At 47.1% G+C, this 24,292-nt stretch overlaps 1 protein-coding gene across 3 annotated transcripts in view; it reads right to left on the bottom strand.

Annotated features, from left to right (window-relative positions):
- The window catches only part of ST3GAL5 (ST3 beta-galactoside alpha-2,3-sialyltransferase 5), a 53,108-nt gene extending 29,035 nt beyond the window's left edge, over positions 1–24,073 (bottom strand). The window contains exon 1 of one of the 3 annotated variants that reach the window (XM_057558395.1): positions 23,879–24,073. In XM_057558395.1, coding sequence (XP_057414378.1) covers positions 23,879–23,969 — 91 coding nt within the window. In that variant the 5' untranslated portion in view covers positions 23,970–24,073. Of the gene's footprint in view, positions 1–4,969; positions 5,082–23,341; positions 23,818–23,878 lie in introns of those variants that run through there. The other 2 variants (XM_057558396.1, XM_028164785.2) reach the window with 2 other exon arrangements.
- Between the last annotated feature and the right edge of the window lie 219 nt (positions 24,074–24,292).

Genomic DNA, 24,292 nt, shown 5'->3' with positions numbered 1-24,292 from the left:
TCTTCCCAGACCAGGGCTGGAACCCGTGTCCCCTGCATTGGCAGGCAGATTCTCAAACACTGCGCCACCAGGGAAGCTCCCTATATAATATTCTTGAAATGACAAAATTACAGAAATGTAAACAGATTAGCTGTCAGGGGTTAGACAAGGGGTGGTGCAGTGGCTATGGAAGGGCAACAGGAGGGGTCCTTCTGGTGATGGAAATATTCTGTATCTTGACTGTACCCCTGTCAATATCCCAGTTGTGCTATTCTACGGTTTTGCAAGATGCTACCATTGGGGGGAAAGTGAGTAATCTGTGTTATTTCTTACAACTGCTTGTGACTCCACAACTATCCCAAAAGTAAAAGTTTAATTTTTGTTGAGTCGTTAACTATTAGAGATACTTACGGAACTATTTACAGATGAAACAGGAGAAATGAAATCTGCTTCAAAAAAAAACAGGAAGGGGATAAGTGTTTGTGGGAATAGCTGACACAAGATGAGCTTTAAACTGCTGTCGAATCTGGGCAATGGGTACATGGGGCTCACTATACAATTCTCAAAACTATTTGAAATCTTCTATAATAAAAGTTTAAAAAGAAAGTGGTACATGAAAAAACAGAGGAAGAGGGTTACACTAAGAAAAAAAGAAAAAGAAAACATGGCAATTAAAAAAATTTTTAATGACAACTTTAAAAGAGATTTTCTTTAAAAAATACGTAAAGGGCTTCCCTGGTGGCGCAGTGGTTGAGAGTCTGCCTGCTGGTGCAGGGGACGCGGGTTCGAGCCCTGGTCTGGGAAGATCCCACATGCCACGGAGCAGCTGGGCCCGTGAGCCACAATTGCTGAGCCTGCGCGTCTGGAGCCTGTGCCCCGCGACGGGAGGGGCCGCGATAGAGAAAGGCCCGCGCACCGCGATGAAGAGCGGTCCCCGCACCGCGATGAAGAGTGGCCCCCGCTTGCCGCAACTGGAGAAAGCCCTCGCACGAACCGAAGACCCAACACAGCCAAAAATAAATAAATAAATAAATAAATAAGAAAATCCTTTAAAAAAAAAAAAAACGTATGTTCTCTGGTATGCTTGCCTACTTATTCTTTTGAATTAATTTTATTCTCAAATTTTCAATTTTTAAGCAATATTACAAGGGGTATTGTAGTAGAAATCAAAACATCTCCCCTCATATCAGTTTCCCCCTTCCTCTCTCCTCTGGATTTTTAGCTGGGCACATGGCCTCCCAGAATAAAGACTACATTTCCCAGCCACCCTTGGAGCTAAGTACAGCCTTGTGACTAAGTTCTAGTCAATGGGATACAAGCAAAAGTGACCCGGAGAACTTTCAGGGTGCTTTCCTTGGCATACGCCCTTTTCTCCTTTATCCCCCTTCCTGCTGGCTGAAATACTGACACTTGATGAGCCACTTTGGACCACCCAGCATGTCACCCAAGGGATGGAGGAGCAACAAGAGAGAAGGGGCCCGGGCCCCTGGACCACCCCAAGGACAGAGCTGCCAATCCACCTTAGACTGCCTGCCTCTGGACGCCTACATGACGGAGAAATAAACCTCCATGTTGTTGAAGCAACTGTTAATTAAATCCCAGCTAATATAGGCACCTATTGCATTATGATATTTACATATTAATTCAAGAAATAATGTATATTATATACATTATTTATTATATATTAATTCAAGAAATCATGTCTTTACTATACTTAGTCTTGAAGCCAGGAGGAAGTTATATCTCATTATTCACTTCATTTCCCCCATGAGTGCTGCACCATTTTCTTCGGAAAAAAACCATCTTTTATCAAATTGACATCCAAGTATTCGATTTCTTGCTACTGTAAACACTCTCCCTCAACTGCAATTTTAACTGTGTAACGCTACAGTACAAGAATTTTCGTAGACGTGCATCACTCCATTTGAGTAGTTTCAAAAAAACTGAGCCAAGGGCCTCACCAGTAAACCTCTGCTGAAGAACCTACTGAATTCTTAAAGGAGAAGCGAGATCAACTGAGACCCTGGAAGGTTTTCAATCACCACAACTTCGTGGTTACTTAGATGCACAGTCAGCCAAGTGGTGGGTCCTAGGGGGCTGCCTATGACCAGGGCATCTATAAAAAGGAAGTTTCTATGATGCCCGTGTTTTTGTGACCAGAACGACACTTCACACCCGCGTGGACCTCCCGAGAACAAAGCAGACGGTGGTATTGGAACCGGGATCCCACCCTTGCCCACGGCTGGCGTGCTGGACGGCGCTGTGGGCTCTGGGCTCTACTCTGCCCCCTCTTTCTCATCTGCTCTGCCACTCAGGCTGCAAGCCTGCAAACTGCATTCCCAGGCTCTCTCTTGTGCCACCCGGCTTCCTGAGGAACTGTGATTGTGTGCCGTCTGGGTGGAAAACTGGCAGGCAAAGGGAGGGGGCAGCCTTTCATATCTCTATGGTTTCTGGTTTCCTGCTGGATACGGACTGGGACATCAGATAACTCTCTCCTGCTACTTTTAGGAAAGTGGAACCAAACAGGAAGAGGCTCTGGAAGTGAGAGGAGGGTCTACAGTCCTGGACTCCTTCCTCTTCTCACCACTACTGCCACACAACACACTCATGCATCATTCAAACGCTCAAAAAAAAAAAAGAGAGAGAGAGAGAGAGAGAGAGAAACAAAAGAAAAGAAAAAGACAGTTGTGTTTTTGTTTTGTTTTTTCTATCACACTGGAGAGGACCTCAGGAGAGACCCCTAGGCTCAGCTCCTCCACCTGCCACCTGAGAAGTCTGGGGCAACTGACTCTAACTCTTGTAGCTCAGTTTCCTCATCTGGAAAATGGGTCCAATATTACCTACCTCCCAGGATTCATGTGGGAATGGTGGTTGCACATAAGAAGCACTACCTCAGTGCTGGCTGTTGCTATTGTTACACAGAGAGGGAAGTGACAGGCATTTTATACAACTATCTGACAGGGCTTTAAGACATCTGCATCCTTTAGGCACTCTCATTTCTGGCCACAGGTTTCCACTCCAGCCCCATCAGGGGCCTGTCTTCAGTCCTATCCATGTCCCTTCCTGGGGATCTCTGGAGAGGCAGTATCCTCCCGAAACCCCTCCTGCGCTCACCCTGTCAGGTCCCTGTCAGTCTCTCTCTCCCCAACCCCTTTCTAAACGCCCAGCTTCTTTCACCGGCCTCTCCTCCCCACCGTGACGGCCCAGCCGCTCCTTCACTCAGTCTGCGCACCATGCCGCGTGCCTTAGAACCACGCTTCCCTCCCGACCTCTGCAATGGTAAACTCCCTTACACACGGTGCAGGACTCCAGGGTCCCGGTTCCCACCCTCAGCACCATTTCCTCCTCGCTCACATATATTCACGACAAGGTTCACCACTTGCCTTTTACTCACCTCCTCAAGGGATCAGACCCCAAATCTATCTCCCTATGCAGGCCTCTCACCCAGCTCAGACCTGTCTAGCTAATGACCTGCCTGCTATCTTCACCTCAAACAAAATCACAAAGCAGAATCTATTCTCACATCATTTGGTAGCTGTACCATCCACTCAGTCATCCAAGCCAAAACCTGCAGGTCGGCTCCAGACTTCTCCCTGGCATCCCCAGGCCCAATCAATCCCCAGGGCCTCTCAATCATACCTTCTTGAACTTCCTGGGCCCACGGACATTCTCTTAGTGGAGGTCACTTACCCAGACTCCCGTGTCTCAATTTTGTCCCTTCAAAGCCATCTTTCTAAAATATGTATCTGCTTAGTGGCTCCCAGCTCATCTCAGGTGCTATGACTTCAGGTGACAAACTTGTCTGTTACACTCTAGCCACAAAGAAGTACTGTTAGAAGCCTGGATATGCCACATTGCTGCCTCCGTGCCTTCGTACAGATGCACGCTCAATCTGGAATCCTGGTGGGAATCCTCCCCCAACGATCTGCCTGGTGACGTGTCTCCTTTCATCCTTAAACACTTCTCCTTCTCTGTGAAGATCATTTTCAACACCATAACCGTCCCTGGGCACTTCCCCATCTCTGTTTACCGTTATGAACTGAAACGTTCTGTGTACATTTTGGGTCTCCTCTACCTTTCTGCAAGCACCTGGAGGACTGAGCTGCAGGGCCGGGGCTTTGCTCATCTTTGTAACCCTAACACCTAGGATAGGGCTTGGCACACAGCAGGCCCTTAAGAAACATCCCACATTGAATGGAATGTGCATGACTCGCCTATGGTCTGTTATCAAACAAGATAAACTTCCCCCCCCACCCAAGTGTACTTTCCCAATGATATTTAAGATTAAAACTAAAACTGAATGTTAACAGCAATTCTAAGAGCAAAGAGTAAAGTGTAAACTCTACTGAAACATCTGACATGTCCAGCAACAGGGAAATTTGTTGGTAAATTATGGTGCAAACCACTTAGAATACTCTGCAGTTGTTAAAGCCTTTGCTACACGAAGTGGAATCTGTGACCACAGCCTCAGCATCAGCTGGGAGCAGGTTAGACATGCAAAGTCTCAGCACTGCCCCCTCCATCTGCTGAATCACAGGATTCATAGGAACGTTAAAGTTTGAGAAGCACTCAAAGTATTCGGTTCATACATTTATTGGCACAGAAAGATACTGCAAGAAAAAAGCAGGTTTGAAAAAATGTATGTATAGGGCTTCCCTGGTGGCGCAGTGGTTGAGAATCTGCCTGCCAATGCAGGGGACGCGGGTTCGAGCCCTGGTCTGGGAAGATCCCACATGCCGCGGAGCAACTGGGCCCGTGAGCCACAATTACTGAGCCTGCGCGTCTGGAGCCTGTGCTCCGCAACAAGAGAGGCCGCGATAATGAGAGGCCCGCGCACTGCGATGAAGAGTGGCCCCCACTTGCCACAACTAGAGAAAGCCCTTGCACAGAAATGAAGACCCAACACAGCCATAAATAAATAAATAAATAAATAAACCCCAAAAGGTTAAGTAATTAAGAACTTAAAAAAAAAAAAAGTATGTATATATACCTATAATCATGTTCTAGGGTGCACCTACTCAAGGTAGGAGAATTTGATTTCCCATGAAGTCACTGAATCCTCCTACTTGGGTTGGAATGTCTTCTTCCAATTTAGAAGGGACCATCTGTTTTTTTGTTTTTTTTTTAATTTTATAGCTACTTTATTTATTTATTTATTTATTTTTGGCTGTGTTGGGTCTTCGGTTCGTGCGAGGGCTTTCTCTGGTTACGGCAAGCGGGGGCCACTCTTCATCGCGGTGCGGGGACCGCTCTTCATCGCGGTGCGCGGGCCTTTCACTATCGCGGCCCCTCCCGTTGCGGGGCACAGGCTCCAGACGCGCAGGCTCAGTAGTTGTGGCTCACGGGCCCAGCTGCTCCGTGGCATGCGGGATCTTCCCAGACCAGGGCTCGAACCCGTGTCCCCTGCATTAGCAGGCAGATTCTCAACCACTGCGCCACCAGGGAAGCCCAGAAGGGACCATCTGGATTCAACATGACAAAAGGAGGGCCAAGCAGAGTCATCTTCACACACGTGCAGCTGACGTACGGCTGGGTGGCCTTAAGATGCTCCCTCGGAGAACCCGGGGTTTACGTGTTTTCTAGTCATGCTCACCTCTGCACCATCTGCACTGCGTCCATTCATTTCTTTTGTCTTTAATGTGCTGTTTGGTGGAGGACGGGTTGCAATTTAAAGTTCAATTAAAACATTTATCATCATGAGACGTGTTACACATAATTTTTGTCCTTTTAATATACATTTGTCTCTTGTCTTCCCCACCAGAATGTAGATTCCATGAAAGCAGGGGTCTCTGTTTTGCTCACTACTGAGTTCCCAGTGCCTAGGTTGGTAAGGGGCACACAATAGGCAACTAATACATATTTACTGAATAAATGCTCAAGTTTCTCATGGGATTTCAGAGGTGATGCTGGTTTCAGGCATTCCTCCAAGGACGTGCGTTGGCAAGCCATCACCATCTGTCCCGTGGCACCCTCCTGGCTCTGCTTCTCCATTTCCTTCACGGGCAGCTCGTCCCCTACCACCTCCTTCTAAGTGCCAGGGTCCCAAGGCTCATAAATGTGTCCCTCCTTTCATTCAGACTGCCAGAGTAAGAGCCTCCACTAACCCTTTCTATGCAGAAAAGGCCTGGCTTTCAAAATGATATATTTCTACTCACATGTAAAACTGTAACAGGTGCTTCTCAAATGCTTGTATACCTGATGAAGAAATCATTCTTATTAAGACCCTAATGAAGAAATACTAAGGTAAGGTCCAGGCCTTCAGTCCACTTGTAGAACTGGTACTAACATTTTCAAATTAAGAATTAACCATCCAAGATAAGAATACAACAGACGCTGCAAAGCAGTACATGACAAACTGTCAGATTAACTGTACAGCCAATTACTGGTGCAAGAGAGGGTAGGACATTAATATTTATTGGGAGGAATAAGCCTACACACGATATCATTAAATCTGAAAAACACCTTCTTCGGGGACTTCCCTGGTGGTCCAGTGGTTAAGAACCCACCTTCCAATGCAGGGGATGCAGGTTCGATCCCTGGTCAGGAAACTAAGATCCCACATGCCACGGGGCAACTAAGCCTGCGCGCCGCAACTACTGAGCCCACCCGCTCTGGAGCCCTCGCACCACAACTATAGAGAAGCCCGCATGCCACAACAAAGATCCCACGTGCCGCAACTAAGACCTGATGCAGCCACATAAATCAATCAATCAATCAATCAATCAATCAATATTAAAAAAAACCAAACACCTACTTTTTTGAATTGCTATCTGCATTTAACCTGCCGAAGGTCACACATAGACAAGTAGAGAGCTGAAATTTCCAACCAACATCTATCCATGTCCAAGTCCACGCCCTTCCGCCTGGGGGTACTTAGGAAGGGTAGGTATTGGAATTAGGTGGGTATGCCTGTATGTGAAGGTTTTCTTGGTTTTTAATTTTCTTAATACTAAAGGCACGCCAAAGCACAGATTATTAGAAACAAAAACCTGAAACTGACAAAGCAGTAAATAAACCGACACAGCTGGAGTGGACAATCTGGGAAGATGAGAAGGTACAGCTTAGATATTAACACGGCAGCCGAAAGAGCATGCTCTTCAAGGTGGAAGGTGTCCTGAGAAGGACTTCACAGCAAGAGAGAAGGAAGCCTCACCCTAGCCTGTAAGGGGACAGCGGGGCAGGACGCTGGACGCTCGGGTGGAAAGGGAGCCTGCGGCCCATCCTGGTGAGGAAGAGGATGGGACGAGAACAGAGATCGATCAAGAAATGATGAAGACTAGCGCCAAAAAGCAGCAGGCAAAGATCAATCTGGGTCCCGGTTACGGAAAGAAATAGGATTGGAAGTCAATTTTTGTAGTTTAGTGATGATGATGTGCTGGACTTGAGATGATAAATAACTAGACAAAGATGCCCAGGATGCAGCTGGAAATGCGGCCTGGACGCCCCAGAACGCCCATCCCTCCAGCCAGCCTTTCTCGGCAGGTCCGAGAGTGATTAACTTCTCTCCTGTGAACCTCGACTGGTACAAGTCCCACGCCATCCACGGGAAAGTGGAGAAGACAGTCACTCAAATCATGCTTGGATTTTATGTTTTAGATGAAGAACTGTACTTGATAAAGGAGGACAGGAGACAAGACAGAAAGCCTGCCTCACGGGGAGACGGCTTTGGCACGCGCAGAGATTAAACACCTCCCAGTGCCAAGGATAACACACCCAGCTACAGCAGGAGCAGAGGGGGCTGGGTGAGGAGGGGAGACCCACCCTGTGGGCAGAAGGAACGGAACGAGCAAAGCAGAGGCCTGGGGAGGTTGGAGAGCGAGCGACCAGGTACAGCTGTGGGAGTATGGCCTGGGCTGTGGGCGCAGGCAGGAGTTAAGGGCAACACTGTGGTCTCCTGGGACACCCCAGGGCTGGTGCTACATCTCGGCTGTGAGTGTTGACTGCTGACAGCACACCGCTGCCCCCTTCTCTGAGGATCTGCCCTCTGTCCCCAGCCAACGATTGACTGACAGGGGGACAAGAGGCCTGGGATTACCCTGGAGAGCAATTCAGGCTCCAGAGCTCCCTGGGGGAGCAGCTGAGACCACAATTCCTGTTCCAGGCTCTGCTTCTAGGGAACCTGACCTAAGACAGGTCATTAGGTCAGCAGGGTCAACATATGGATGATGGCAGAAGGTCACGGACGATCACGAGAAGCCCTTGAAGATTTTATTCAGGGGGGTCATGAGATGTGGAGGAGAGTCGCCGGGGAGGCAGCAGGGACGTGGTGGAGGGGGAGAGCCAGAGACGGGGCTGGTCTCAGCAGCAGACCCTGTGCCCCGGTCCCCATGCTGTGGCCAGGTGGGCAGGAGGGGCTTCCAGCTGCAGAAAAGACAGGGCTTGAGGCAGGTCAGATGTGGCAAGCAGGCAGGCAGGAGGAGAACTCGTGTCAGGGAGGTCACAAGGAGGACGTGTGCCCTTGCGGAGTCCCCAATGCCAGTGGGCCATCAGGCTGATAAATGCCAGCTTGGAGCCCCGGGGAGGGATCTGAGCTGGAGTATCAGTCAGGGGTGCACTTGGTCGCACGTAACAGAAACCTGGGCGCCAGCCAAGGCTTTCAGCTAACTGGGGGTGTCTTTTTTTTTTCTTCTTTTTTTGGCCATGCCGCGAGGCATGCGGGATCTTAGTACCCCAACCAGGGATCAAACCTGTACCCCTTGCAGTGGATGCTTGAAGTCCTAACCACTAGACCGCCAGGGAATTCTCCGGGCGTGTGTTTTTCTTACAGAACAGGCGCAGTGGCTCTGCAAAGCTGTCCGTGCCCCTGGCTCCCACCAGCCTCTGCTCCAAACTCCAAGCAGGAAGGAGAAGAGGGATGAGCTAGAGAGGAAGGGGAGGCACCTCCATCAGGAGAGGAAAAACTTCCCCGGAAATCGCTGACGGGCTTCCAATTCTATCTTTTTAGCCAGAACTGCATCACGTGGCTACTCCCAGCCGCAAAGTTGGCCAGGAACTTTTCACAAACTGGGCAGGCTGCTTCCACACAAAATTAGGATTCTGCCATTAAGGAAGGAGGAGAGAGGGAATCTCTAAATCAGCAGTAGGGCCAGCCCCAGCCGAGATAAGGGCCTGGGGCTATTTAGGTAAAGGAACAATTAAGGCTGTTCTAAAGAGATTAGATCTCCAAGGGGAAGAACAAAAGGCAGAGCCTTCTAGGGGTTGGAGAGGTGAAGAAGAAGCACAGAAGGTACTGCTGGAAATCAGAAAAGGAAACCTTAAGTAAAATCTGTGACTCTGCTGTGACAGTTCCAAGCCTGGGTTCCATAACACTCCGGAAATTCAACTATTTAAGAAAGGAGCACAATAGTTCCTAAACAAAATGCATTTTGGATCGCTTTAACCTAAAAAAGTAATATGTGTGCCCCCACTGTACACAGAAAAAAGGGTGACTTCTAATTTCATCAGTTCCTCCAACATGCTCTGTGGGAATGCCAAGATGAAATGGATTAAGTCCCCGCTTTCTCGAAACCCGAGGTCCAGGGAAATGACAACACAACGTAACTCCAATGGCATGGGGAGGCCTGCAGGAAAGGAGGCTGTTCACAAGTGTGGTGCCTGACATCCAGCACAGACACAGACACGGTGTGGCCCCCCCAAAGCCCACCCACAGGTACTATCACAAAAGCCACGGGGCTAGGGCCCAGAAACTGGGAAGCCCTGGGTCAGAGTGAAGTTCTAAACTAAACTTTCTTCTGCCCCCAGCCAACAGGAAGGAGAAGTGGTGGGGGGAAGATGGTCTAGTTGGAAAAGTTCAAGAGCACAGCAGCCAGGGCCTTACCTGGGGCTCACAGAGTCTTGGTGACCTGTGCTCCGGGTCCACCCAAGCTGACCGGCATCCTCATATAATCTAGGTGGCTAATTTCAAACCAGTTTCAGCCGTGGAACTCTTTTTGTGTTTTAAACAGGAACACTCACTTAGAATCCTAACATATAACACAGAGAAGAGGCATGGAGTTGATCTCTTGCAGGGTTTCTCTGCCTCGGCACTACTGACAGTTGGGGCTGGGTAATTCTTCGTTGTAGGAGGCAAAGAGGCTGTCTTGTGCATTGTGGGATGTTTCACAGCATCCCTGGCCTCTGCCCACTAGATGCTGCAAGCATCTCTGGTCCTCGCCCTCTCTCCCAGTTGTGACAACCAAAAATGTCTTCTGACCTTGCCAAACATCCCCTGGAGGGCAAAATCGCCCCTGACTTGACTCATTGGGATAAAGTCACTATATATATTAAAATCTCAATACTGCTGTATTTTTTAAAGTATTGCAGGTAATTAAACAATGCAAAAACTGAAAATCAAAGACTGTGGGCTAAAAATTGATGTTACTTGACCTTCAGTATCCAATCTTTTTCTAGATTTGGTTTGGGTTGCATAAGCTCACGAAATCCCGATTCAGCAAGATACATGGTCGTGTTCTCATGTGTACAATGGAACAGGAACCAACTGGCAGGCACAGCCCTGCAATTCACACACCAGCCTGCTGCGGCGGGTTCACAGGTGTGCACGGGGGAGGAAGGACAGCTTTCACTCCTGGATCCATGCAACTCAAGCAGATCACCTTAACCATCTCAGTCCACGCCCACCAGCAAAGGGTGCAAACCTCTGCTATATGGGACCTTCCTATTTCTGCTGGGTAGGCAGTGTCTCATTTCTATTTTAGGAATGTGAGATTTCACCCATGATGTCAAAACCACAACAAAAGTGCTGGTGAGAGCACTGATGGCTGAGATCACGCTCAATCATCTCCCCAAAGCTTCTAATATTTGTTCAATTTAACTGATCAATGCCTCCATGCGTCTCGGCCTGCGGTTCTCCAACCTGACCATGCACAAGAACCACTTGCTGCTGTAATGTATGCAGGTTCCCAGACCTCATCCCCAGAATTTCCCACCTGGCAGGACCAGGTGAGGACACCAAATGTGCATTTTAAGCAAGTTCCCCCGAGTTATGTGGGTATGGCCCTTTAGGAAACCTTGCTCTCCAGCAAGCTTCTCACAGCTGTGATTTACAACAGATTTTAGCCTAAAGATTTTCAGATCCTCCTGCAAACTGCACAAAATTATGAGGACCTGTCTTCCGAGAAAGCAAATAAAAGTGTTGCTCTGCGAATGTGTAGTCTACACTCTACAATTTTGACCACCTACCAAGATGCAAGCAACTGCAAGATAATTCTGAGGGATGCTTTTTAATCTACTTCTAATCAACTGGTATAGCTCCAATGCGGAGAATACATGATGACTATCATTCAGTCGCCTGCTTTTTATATGTTTAAAATTGTTAAAGGCAACTAACTGAGCCCTCACAGTATGTAAACATTTTCCAAAATGAGAACATGCCCGGCAACTGCAGATGGTATTTCTCCAAGGTTTTACTGAAGTGACGAAAGATACTGACATCGACTGTTGCAGTGTCAAATCTGGAGCCCTCGCCCCTTCCCCGCACTCTCCTCACTCTCCTCTTCTCTCTGCTTCAGCCTGGCAGGCCTCCTGCTGTTCCTCAAGGGGTGGGGAGGCCATCCCCACTTCCACTTCAGGGTCTTCACTGGTGGTTCCCTCTGCCCCTCTTCCAGAAGGCTCCCTCTCACACCATCTTTATCCTGGTTTCTATTCAAAAGTCGCCTCCTTGATCACCCTCTGTAGCACTGCATTCTCACCCTAAGCCCTGTGATTCACTTTCCTGCTTTACTTTACCTCATACGCTCATTGCGACTCGTACATATTTGCCTACTGTCTGCTCTCCCCACTAAAACATAAGATTCCTAGACTGTCAATGTTGTTCACTGCTGTAACCTCAGAACCTAAAACAGTGCCTAGCATGTAAAAGGCACTTAAATACTTGAACGAATGAACCAATGAATAAATGAATGCACTGGTCAGCAGCCTGCACCCAGATCCCCACAGAAAAGCTAACCCAAACTCAGCAAGATCCTAACAGGAGGCAGACGTGAAGACCAGATCCTTCCATGCGTCCAGACATCACAATCATTGGTTGTTTGTACAGTGTCCAGGGCACACCCGGCATACAGAGAACAGGGACAGGAATCCTTTTTCAAACAAGAATCACTGTGTGTGTATGGTGAGGAAGGGTGAGGAAGGGAGATAAATGATTGTCCCACCCACCACCAAGGAAATAAAAGAGCAACTGCAACATCACTTATATGTGGAATCTATAAAAGCCTAACTCATAGAAACAAAGAGTAGAGTGGTAGTTACCAGGGGCCGGGGGGGGGTAGGAGAAATGGGGAGGTGTCAGTCCCCAGTTATAAGAGTAAGTTCTGGGGATCTAATACACAGCATGGTGATTATAGTTAATAATACTGTATTGCATACTTGAAAGTTGCTAAGAGAATAGATCTTAAATGTTCTCATCGCAAAAAAAAAAAAAAAAAGATAATTATGTGCAGTAATGGATGTTTTAGCCAAGGCTATGGTGGTAATCATTTTGCAACATACAAGTGTATCAAGTCAACATGCTGTACAACTTAAATTCATACAGTGTTATTTGTCAATTATATCTCAATAAAGCTGAGGAAAAATCCAATTAAAATAAAAGAGCAACTGGATCTGTTTTGTTTTGTTTTTCAAGAAAAGAGGGAGAAAATAAGTAACTGTTTGGCTGTTGCCTGTTTCACGGTGGCCAAGTCACCTCTCTGAGGATGTCTGCTAACATGTAAGAAGCAGGTTGGGTGATAATGATGTTACACTCTGCCTGGGAAGCCTCTTTCGTAGGACAGCTGGAGGTCTAGTCTCAACCAGGCAAATGTGTGCATTGGAGCTGGTTGACCAGATACCCGGGGATGACCAGCAGGAGTGATGCCTTCTGGGACAACAGTGGTGGTGACATCAACAGGAAGTTGGAGAAAGAAACTTCCTGTCAGGTGAAACCACACTGAGTGGTCTCTATCCTGTTTTCCACAAAACCAATTCTGAAGAGAGCTCAGTGTTGCTGGAAATGATTCAGTAGCAACCCTGCAAAGCGCAGCCACTGAGAGCGCTGGCCTCTGATGCTACACTGGCCGCAGCACCATGACCTGGAGGCTTCTGGGCTTTTAAACTTTATTTCTGGACATAATCTCAAACTTACAGAGAGATTACAAGAAAACTACAAAGAATTCCCCTCACCCAGACTACCCACTTATTACCATTCTACCACATTTGCTTGGTGATTCTATTATATGATGCGCATACTACTTTTTTAACCACTTGAAAGTAAGTCGAGGACACAATGACATTCACCCCTAAATATTTTAGTATTTCCTAAAAACAAGGACATTCCCAGACACAACTGCAGCATTATGATAAAAATCAGGAAATTACTGTGGCTTTCATACTGTTCTCTAATTTAAAGACCTCAGACAAATTTCTTTAGCAGTCTCAATAGTGGCCTCGGAGCAAAAACAGGATCACATGTGGCATTCAGCTGTCATATCTTTTTAGTCTCCTCTAATCTGAAACAGTTCCTTTATCTTTCATGACCTTGGCATTTTTTGAAAAGTACAGGCTAATTGTTTTGTAGAATGTCCCTCAGTGGAGATTTGTCCATTTCTTCATGATTCAAGTTATGCATTTTGGGCAGGAATATCACAGAAGTGGTGCTGGTCTGCCTCGGTGCATTTTCTCAGGAGGCACCTGATGTTGCTTTGTCCCATTACTGGTGATGTTAAATCAATTGGTCAAAGTTGTGTAAGGCAAGTTTAACTACTGTCAAGTTACCCTTTTTCCTTTGTAATTAATAAGTAACTTGATGGGAGATACTTAAGAGACTAAGTAATTACCCTGTTCCTCATCCAATCTACTGGTTTCAGCACCCAGGATAAGGATAAAATTCTGTGTGAGGTCAAGCAAGGTCAAACTTCAGGAAAAACATCCAGGGCGGGTTGAAGCAGTAGCTGATGAGCAAGAATTAGCATTGAGGCTCCTCTATCAGACTTAATTCCAATAACCACAAGGTATGTTCACTCTTCGCTATTAAGAAAAAAACACCTCTAGATTTGCTTTTGAGAGTATTCCATGAGTGCCCATGACTATGCTATTTTCTCTTACGTTGAGTCATGCCTGCTGGACACAGCCGTTCATTTACAAGTGTTCAGTGGCAACACCCAGGTTCAGAGGGCTGACACCTAGCCATCCTCACGTGGAGGCCTGGTTCTCCAGGGGCAATGCTGAGGGGTCAGCTCGGTGACTTCTGGGCCGCTATGGCATGGCACAGGGAGCTATATTTAAAAACAAAACTCCAACTCTCCATTGCCTTACATTAAAGCACAGTCAGGTTTAGGAACTCCTATTTGGATTATTCAAGAAACATTAAAAAAAAAAAAAAACAACTCTGTTATCACAAAGTTAGAAACTTCAGAAAGAACATTTTGAAATCACACACCAGTTGTTACACTACAGTGCAGTGATATCCACTGTTAACATTCTGGTCTATATTCCATCTGCCTTTCCTCTTTGCATATGTATATTTTATCAGGTTTGGGATCATATTACCTATACTACCCTTCTTCAGGCTGGGTCCACTGGAGATTAAGCCCTACAGAAAAGGATCTGAGTGTCTATTTTCTTTTAAGATTTTTTTTTTTTTTTGACATGGACCATTTTTAAAGTCTTCATTGAATTTGTTACAATATTACTTCTGTTTTATGTTTTGGTTTTTCAGCTGCGAGGCATGTGGGATCTTAGCTCCCTGACCAGGGATCAAACCGGCACCCATTGCCCTGGAAGGTGAAGTCTTAACCACTAGACCGCCAGGGAAGTCCCTGAGTGTCTATTTTCTTAATTCTCCCAAGGACGGTACATAACTAGAATCACTCCAGAAGCACAGGAGAGAAGTTAATTCATAGTATACAATAGTGACCTTAGCGCATTAGGGCTTAATTCTCTTGTAGAGCCCCAGCTGGGGAGGGCTGGTCTGTACTGTTGTATAATTTGTTTTGTTCACCTAATAATCCTTTAAACAGACATTTAATAAGCATACACCAAACACTGGGAATATAAAGAAAACTAAGATACAGCCTTTCTCTTGAAATGAAAAACCCAGCCAGGGAAAGCAAAAAATAGTTAAATACTCAAAATGCCAAATAACAGAGGAACCTGGAGCACCCTGGGCAAGGGACCACTAGCTCCATCAGACAAAATCAAGGAGGCCTCCCTGAAGAGATGATGTGTAAATGGATCCTTGAGGGACAGGCAAGACCTCAGAGACAGAAAGAAGAGAGAGCAGGCATTCTGGATGGAAGGAAGGGCATGTCAAGATGCCCAGAGAGGGCTGCTCAGGCCAGGTCACAGGGGACCTGGGGGAAAGTGGCAGAAGATGTGACAAAGAAGGAACCAGGCCCTTCCAACTGGCCCCAGGGGAGGAGGCGGCCTTAAGTGGTTCTTAAGCAGGGGGGCGGAGAGCTCACACTGGGATGTAGGAGGCCACGGGACGGAGTGGTCAAGGGGCTGCTGTGACCACCGCAGCCAGGGGTGATGGGGCAGCTGAGCCAGAGCAGGGACGGCGAGATGGGGGCCGACAAGAGCTGTGGAGGAAGAAGAGGCCACGGAACTTGGTGACTGAGCTGGCAGGGGCTGTTCTTGTCGCACCCAGCCAGCCGAGATCCGGCCTGCATAACGAATTCAGGCTGCTAATGGGAGAAAAAAAAGAAAAAAAAAAAGCAAAGTATGCAAGAAGGCTACACCAGCTGCCACCATTCCACCATCCACTGAGATGATTTCACGGCCGAGGTGTGGGCACCCATCAAAGAGGAGGAGGCCAGAGGGAATAAGACAGGACACTGGGATAAACTGAGGAAACGGCCCAGAGAACTGCCTGTCCTCCTTGGGCCCCTCCAAGCTCTAACAAAACACCTTACGTAACAGCTCTCTGGCGGTGGGCCTCCACGTGACAGCAAATTAGACATGCAGAATATGCTACAGCAGAGCACGTCTGTGGCAACCTCATGAGTGCCATAAATAAAGCAAAATCTAGAAGCTACCTTTTTAATGGGAGATTTCCCTCTTAATCTAAAGGAAATACAACTAGTCAGGCTGAATAAATAATACTTAATAGGAGAAAGTGAAAGTCAGTAGAATGAACAGTTAACAAAAGCAACTCTGGGACCCAATGTAAACAAGCTCCAACATGGGGACCTTCCCCTAAACAGGAGTATAAAGGGAAACACCAGGTATGAGATGATGGAAAAGTGAGTGTGCAAATTCTAAAATAACCAAGATCCCACCCCAAAAAGAAAGGGGGGGCTTCCCTGGTGGCGCAGTGGTTGAGAATCTGCCTGCTAATGCAGGGGACACGGGTTCGAGCCCTGGCCTGGGAAGATCCCACATGCCGCAGAGCGGCTGGGCCCGTGAGCCACAACTGCTGAGCCTGCGCGTCTGGAGCCTGTGCTCCGCAACGAGAGAGGCCCGCGCATCGCGATGAAGAGTGGCCCCCGCTTGCCACAACTGGAGAAAGCCCTCGCACAGAAACGAAGACCCAACACAGCCAAAATCAATCAATCAATCAATCAAACATACGCATCTGATTCAAGATCCTCATTAAAAAAAAAAAAAAAAAAAAAAAAAGAAAGGGGAAGGGTATGGGTTCTTAAGGTTTGGGATTATGAAGAGACATCACCAAACAGGACCTTAGCAATATTCCTCAGGGGGCAGCTGGCTGGTCAATGGGGAAGGGAAGGTGGAGGATTTGACAGGCAGTTTACGCACTGATCTGGTACAGTGGCCCCTCAGTATCTGCAGGGAATTGGTTCCAGGACCCCCCCTTGGATACCATATCCATGGATGCTCAAGTCCCTTATATTAAACGGTGCAGTATTTGCATAGAACCTATGCACATTCCCCTGTATACTTTTTTTTTTTAACTTTGCAGTTTTTTGGTTTTTTAAAATTATTTATTTATTTATTTACTTGTGGCTGTGTTGGGTCTTCGTTTCTGTGCGAGGGCTTTCTCTAGTTGCGGCAAGCGGGGGCCACTCTTCATCACGGTGCGCGGGCCTCTCACTATCTCGGCCTCTCTTGTTGCGGAGCACAGGCTCCAGACACGCAGGCTCAGTACTTGTGGCTCACGGGCCCAGTTGCTCCGCGGCATGTGGGATCTTCCCAGACCAGGGCTCGAACCCGTGTGCCCTGCATTGGCAGGCAGATTCTCAACCACTGCGCCACCAGGGAAGCTCCCGTATACTTTAAATCATCTCTAGATTACTTGTAATACCTAACACAATGTAAATGCTATGTATGTAGTTGCCAGCATGCGGCAAACTCAAGTTTTGTTTTTCGGAACTTTCAAGAAAGTCTCCGTTTTGAGTATCTTTGATCCGCAGTTGGTTGATATGGAGGGCTGGCTGAATTCAATAACCCTATTTGTCCTACAGGAACAGAAGAACCATACTAGTCATGTAAAACCCCAAATCCATTAGCAGAGAGTGGTAATGACCCCAGAAAAGGAACTGGAGGGACAGTGAGTGGGAACAACCTGGAGGCTGACAGGCCCCGGCAGTTGAGAGACTTGAAGGAGAGGGAGCAACCGTAGGAGGCAAAGGAAAGTTCTGTGTGGGTCGCTTTAAGCCCAGAATAAGTTAAGCATGTTTGAGTTCCTAAAACTGACAACATGTATTTAGGTCTGTAACAGGCACGGCTAAAACATACAGTTGCCTTTTACGCCCCAATCACATGTCCCTTTTACTCTCTGCTCCCCAAAATTTGGGAAACCAGCACTTGGGCAGGCTCCCAACAGGCGTACTGTCATTCACGTAACCCCGTTTTTAATCAGGCAGGGAGTATGTATGTGCCTGGGGGTAGAGCAAGAAGCAACACAGACACAGCCTCTTCTTCTAAAAGCTCTCATCTCATTTTTAAAATCAGACAAGTAGATCTAACACCAATGTAATTATTTTCCTCATTTTTCTTTTTAACTCACTCTGCATTGGACATGAGGGCAGGGTTAGGAGGTATTTTACATTTGGAGGACGTGTGTTAGTTATGTGTGTGTTTGGGAGGGGGCTTAGAAAAGGCTCACCCCCACCCCAGGAAAGAATGGGTAGGACTTGCTGGGGGTGGGGAGACAGGTGCTGCCTGAGCAAGGACAGTAGGCACTGAGGGAAGTTTCTGAAGGTCTAGCCCCAGAGGGAACAACGTACCCAGAGGCTGGGAAAGGAAGCAGGTCATGCCATGGTGGGTTGGAATTTTATCCTAAGATAAAAGAAGCAACTGGGGGTTGGGGTGTGGATTTGAACTGGAACTGGAGTTTGGAGAGACCTCTCTTGAGGCAGGACTGGAGATGGGGAAGTCCTTTTGTGAGGCAGGACCAGTGAGGAGGCTGTCTTGGAGACCCAGCAGAGGGACAATGCTGTGCCTGGAAACGCAGGAACCTGGACCAGGGAACAGAGCTGCCTCAGCCACCTCAGATCATCCTCTCAGGAGACCTTCTGAGGGGTGGGGTAGGAATGCCCTATGCGCTGCAAAGACAGGGATGCATTTGCCTCGTCTACCCCCTCCAGGCCAGATTGCCGGAGTCTGGATCCCAGCTCTGTCCCCTAGAATTTCTTAGTTTCTTAACCTCCCTGAGCCTCAATATCCTCATCTGTAAAATGGGGATAATAATGGTACCAAACTCATATGGCTTTTGTGAAAATTAAAAGAACATATACATATATATATATACACACACACACACACACACACACACATACGTAACATGTCTAAAACAGGGAAGGACAAAGTGAGTCAGTAGAGCATTTATCTTTATTTCTGTCCTATGTTTTGTAGCACGTGGGTTTGTTGGGAGGGGGTGGTGTATAAGATTTTTCAAGAAGAGCCACCCTCTGCCAACCACAAAACGCTCTTAGATTTCCCATGACCCTCGATTCACTTGGCAGATAACTGAACCCCACCACTGTTAGCTCTGACTGTTCCGTTTATCACCACAAATCTCAACATTTACAGGAGGCAAAGACACCATAGTCACATGTGGCTGCTGAGTAATTCAAACATGGCCAGACCAAATTGAGATGTGCTCTAATAAAAGTATAAGATACACACAAGGCTTTGAAGACTTAGTTTGACCAGAAGAATGTAAAATAGCTCAATAACAATTTTTACATTGATTTCATAATATATTATACATGTTGGGTTAACTAAAATATATTATTAAAATTAATTCACCTGTTTGTTTTTTTTTAAATTCCTTCCTTCTAATTCCTTGGATTTATTTTAATTGCTGTGTTCCTAACTTCTTCCTAATTTAGCTGACTAGCTCATTCGTTTTTGACTATTTTCTTGCTAATATGAGTAATTAAGACTGTGTATTTCCCTTTAAATACTGATTTAGTTGCATCCCACAAGCCTTACGTGTACAATTCATTCTACAAGTTTTGATATATATATTTTCATTGTTATTACTTCTTTATCATTCAAATCTAAATACTTTCAAATTCAAATTTTTTAATTTTTTAAATTATATTCTTAAATTGATACATAATTTAGTTTCACTGTGTTCAGAGAACTTGGTCAATATGATACTGATTATTTTAAATATGTTAGGACTTACTTTATGACCTGGTATATGTTCGATTTTTGTAAAAGTATAATTAATCTTCACTTGCTGGAACTATGTTTTCTATTTAACCAGTTTGATCAAGCTTATTAATTGTGTTGCTTGTTGAATCAATCCCTTATTGGAAAAAAAAAATCCCTTATTGGTTTTTAGTAAGCTTGTTCTATCAATTACTGAAAGAGATATGCTAAAATCTCTCACTATTACGGCAGGTTTGTCAACTTTTTCTGTCATTCTGTCACTTTTTACTTTATACAGTTTGAAGCTGTGTTATTAGGTGCACAAGAGTTAGAAGGTTTTTTTATCTTCCTGGGAAACTGAAACTTTGATCCACCGGTTTCCTTTTAATTTTTTAAATGTAGCTACTAGAAAAATTTTAATTATATACATGGCTTGGGTTATATATCCATTGGACAGAGCTGGTCCAGAGGAAGAATAAGCAAGAAAACCAGCTACCAAATCCTGGGTGACTAAGGACTTGACTGCAGAAAATGACAAGCAAAGAGAGGAGAGTACTGGTAGCCCTGTAAAAGTACCACAACTCTGTCCTCCTCTCTTGCTGCTGAAGTCTAGATTGGAAATGAGAACAAGACGTTTGTGAAAAGCAGAAAGGAGTTGATGAACTCAATACATATAAGCCTTTAATTATGAAAATGACATCTAGTCTTAAAGGCAGACTTCAGAGGGCTTCCCTGGTGGCGCAGTGGTTAAGAATCTGCCTGCCAATGCAGGGGACACGGGTTCAAGCCCTGGTCTGGGAAGACCCCACATGCCGTGGAGCAACTGAGCCCGTGAGCCACAACTACTGAGCCTGCACGTCTGGAGCCTGTGTTCCGCAACGGGAGAGGCCGCGACAGTGAGAGGCCCGCGCATCGCAATGAAGAGTGGCCCCCGCTCGCCGCAACTGGAGAAAGCCCCCGCACAGAAACGAAGACCCAACACAGCCAAAAAATAAATATAAATTAATTAATTAATTTTAAAAAGAAAGGCAGACTTCATGTTCAAAACACAACCTACTATTCCATCAAAACAAATTTGTTATTTGTATCTATTTTTCCCTGTTTTTTTTTTTTTTAATGAAAGCTTCTTTCTTTCTTTCTTTCTTTCTTTTTGGCTGTGTTGGGTCTTCGTTTCTGTGCGAGGGCTTTCTCTAGTTGCAGCGAGTGGGGGCCACTCTTCATCGCGGTGTGCGGGCCTCTCACTATCGTGGCCTCTCTTGTTGCGGAGCAGAAGCTCCAGATGCGCAGGCTCAGTCGTTGTGGCTCAACGGGCCCAGCTGCTCTGCGGCATGTGGGATCTTCCCAGACCAGGGCTCGAACCCGTGTCCCCTGCATTAGCAGGCAGACTCTCAACCACTGCGCCACCAGGGAAGCCCTCCCTGTTTAAATTAATCAAATCATACCACTTGATTCTGAACTATTAATTCCAGATATTTAAAACTTGAAAAGGGGACGAATTCATGGGTATAAGGAGTTGATGAACCATCCAATAACTTAATCCTGGATATTTTTCCACACTCTAAAGGGGAACAAAAATGTCTTGCTGAGTTTGGAAAATCTGTTGAACAGTAGTATACTTATGCCTACTTTTCTAGTATGTATGCTATACTTAGAAAAACAAAGAAAAAGCTGTCCAGGTAAGAAAAGCCTGGTAGTGTCCTTGTACCCCTCTAACCTCGTTTTTCTCCTGCTCCCCTATACATCTTCCTCACTCCCCCCCTGCACATGTGCTCAAGCTGGGTCTCTCTCCCCGGACAGCCTGCGTGTCACCAACCACAGTCATGGATCCCTCCCACACTAGGCCAGTGATTCACCCACTTCTGGATGCCTTTGCTAACTTATATCCTTCATACTGATCCAGCCCTTGCTTCTCCTTCCTCCGCAGTTAGGGAGTTCGTACCATCATTAATGTGTGTATACTCCCAGTTGCTTTAATTCTGCCAAGGCTTCCCAGCTAGACCAAAAACACAGAGCATGCTCTCTGGGAGTGTCTCCACAGGCAATTCAGATTCAATCGATTAAATCCCTTCTCAGGAACTAGCAAGGTGTGGAAAGTGAGGCTTGACCCTCTTCCAAGACTCCCCCTTCTGCCCTCAGCACCTGGATGACTCCCACAGAGGACCCAGAACCTTTTTTACTGTCCCATTCACCTCCTAAGAGCCAACCTGCTAGATAAACTCCTGCCAAACAGACCAGCAGGGAAAGCAGGGAAGGACTGAAGGAGGCATATCAAAGAACAAAGGGTTTGTTTTTATCCTGCCTTGAATGTAGTCTTAAAATTCAATACTATTACTCAGCCATAAAAAAGAACGAAATAATGCCATTTGCAGCAACATGGATAGACCTAGAGATTGTCATACTAAGTGAAGTAAGTCAGACAGAGAAAGACAAATATATAATATCACTTATATGTGGAATCTAAAAAAATGGTACAAATGAACTTATTTACAAAACAGAAATAGAGTCACAGATGTAGAAAAGAAACTTATGGTTATTAAGGGGGATGGGAGAGGGATAAACTGGGAGACTGGGATTGACATATACACGCTACCGTATATACAACAGATAACTAATAGGGACCTACTGTACAGCACAGCGAACTCTACTCAGTACTCTGTAATGACCTATATGGGAAAAGAATCTAAAAAAGAGTGGATATATGTACATGTATAACTGATACACTTTGCCATACAGCAGAAATTAATACAACATTGTACATCAACTATACTCCAATAAAAATTAAATTAAAAAAATTCAATACTAATCTATTGTGGTAATATGAAACAATGTGGCAGTCTGTGCCAAAATTATAAGCATTTTCAAAATAGGTAGTCATAAATGTGCATTTTTAGAATTTCTGCCTGTTGGCCCTCTCCGTCTTCTACAAACACCTTCATGCCTTCCCACCTCACCCATTTCTTTTCTCGCCTAGAGGAAGATACAGCTACTAATCATAACCAAGGTTCATTTCATCTTACAGAAACAGCGGCACTCAGACAATGGACAGACACATGAAAAAGCTAACGACATTCCAGTCACAGGGCTCTGCCAGTTCTCGTCAGTCTCTCCTTGTCCCAGCACTGACTGCAATTTAGGTGATCCCCTGGCTCTACGACTAGAAATTTAAGACATTCTTCTAAACCATCAAGCTTTCAGGATTATGTGAGTGAAACCACAACCCATCCTGACAGTTTTGAGTTTGTGCCCCTTCACTCAACAGACAGGATTCCTCTTCCAGGTTCAGGATAGCGCACTCTTCTGTGGAAGAGGATTACCAAGAGGAGGGTTCCGCTTAACACCAGAGGGCAGGAGATGCGTCTCCTTTCTCTTTGTAATCCCAACACCCAGCACGGTGCGTGGCCTAATGAGCAGGCAAACCGAGGGTGCCAGATGAAGGGTAGCAGGTAAAACCATTTTCCCTTTTAAATGAACAATACCTAATGAAGCAACGTCATAAACATGAATTAAGACATGAGGACATAAATTTGTCTTTCAAGTCAGCTAATGATTCTGCAGGACCCTCTTCATTGGTGAACACATTTTGCAGTCAGAACCACAGAACCAGGGGCCTGAAAGGGGCCTTGGCCATCAGCAGGTCAAGCCTCCCAGTACAGATCAGGAGATGGAGTCCTACAGGGGGATCAGTGTCCGCCAAGGTCATCCACCTGATGTGGGGTTGGGCAGGACCCCCCGCCTCTTCCTATTCGAAGATGCTCCCCGAAAATCTTGCATTACTTACACACTAAAGGCTCATATGAATGCACGCCCATGTCAAGCCATTGCTTACAATTCAGGAGAAACCAAAGGTCACCAAAACGTGTGGGCTGGCCGCAGAGAAGGAGCAGGGAAGATCACTGGCGAACTTCTACCTGCAGACACCGCACGCCTTCCCGATGGATGCAAAGGTCAGTTTCCGGAGCTGCTAGTCATAGGGTCCCCCAATTCTGTCCCGGGGAAATGAGTTAACTCGGCTCTCCCGGGCTCGGAAGCTTCCAGCAATGAATTAAACCCCAAGTCGATGTGAAAGACTGAGGGGAAAGGGACACCGTGCCTGGACTCCACGTCCCGGCCGTTCACCCCTCCGCCTCCACCGCGTCCACACTTGAGCGGGCCGCGGCGCCTCCCGCCGGTCCACTCCGAGCGAGGCCACGACTCCCAACCCGCGCCCCCGCCAGGCGCGTTTGGGGGAACCGTGCCCTTGGCGCTGCCCGCGGGGGCTTGGGCGGAGTCGCCGGGCCCAGCCACGCGGGGGCAGGGACGGATCTGCGCCGCCGCCCCCGGCCCGCGGGCCCCGCTACGCAGAGGAGGGGGCTGCGCCACGTACCTCGACCGGCAGGTGCCGCCGCCGCCACCGCCGCCTTGGTCCGCGGCTGCAGGGGACGCCGCTCCACGCCGCCCTCCGCCTTCGTCCGCATATTAGGGAGCGGGCGCCAGCCTGCCACCAGTCCTGGGCCCGGCGCCCCGGCCCGCCCCCTGCGCCGCGCTAGCGCCCATTCAGTCCCAGACCGTCCGCTCCCCAGCTCAGATGCGGAGGAGGGGCGTGGGGCGGGGCCTGGAGTCACGAGGACACGAGAACCAATCAGAGCGCGCGAGGGCCCCAGAGGCTGCCCTGCTCCACAGACGCTCAATCCTCCACCCTGCGGGGTTAGGGGAGCTGGGCACCCCCAGCCAGACGCCCGTAGCTGGAAGCGCGCTTGGCTGTGTGCTGGCCCGGGCGAGGGTCCTGGGCACCCACCGC

The sequence above is a fragment of the Balaenoptera acutorostrata genome, chromosome 12 (genome assembly GCF_949987535.1).
Source record: "Balaenoptera acutorostrata chromosome 12, mBalAcu1.1, whole genome shotgun sequence".
Lineage (NCBI taxonomy): Eukaryota > Metazoa > Chordata > Mammalia > Artiodactyla > Balaenopteridae > Balaenoptera > Balaenoptera acutorostrata.
Note: the sequence above shows the minus strand (reverse complement) of the source record. Positions and strands in the feature narration are given on the sequence as shown.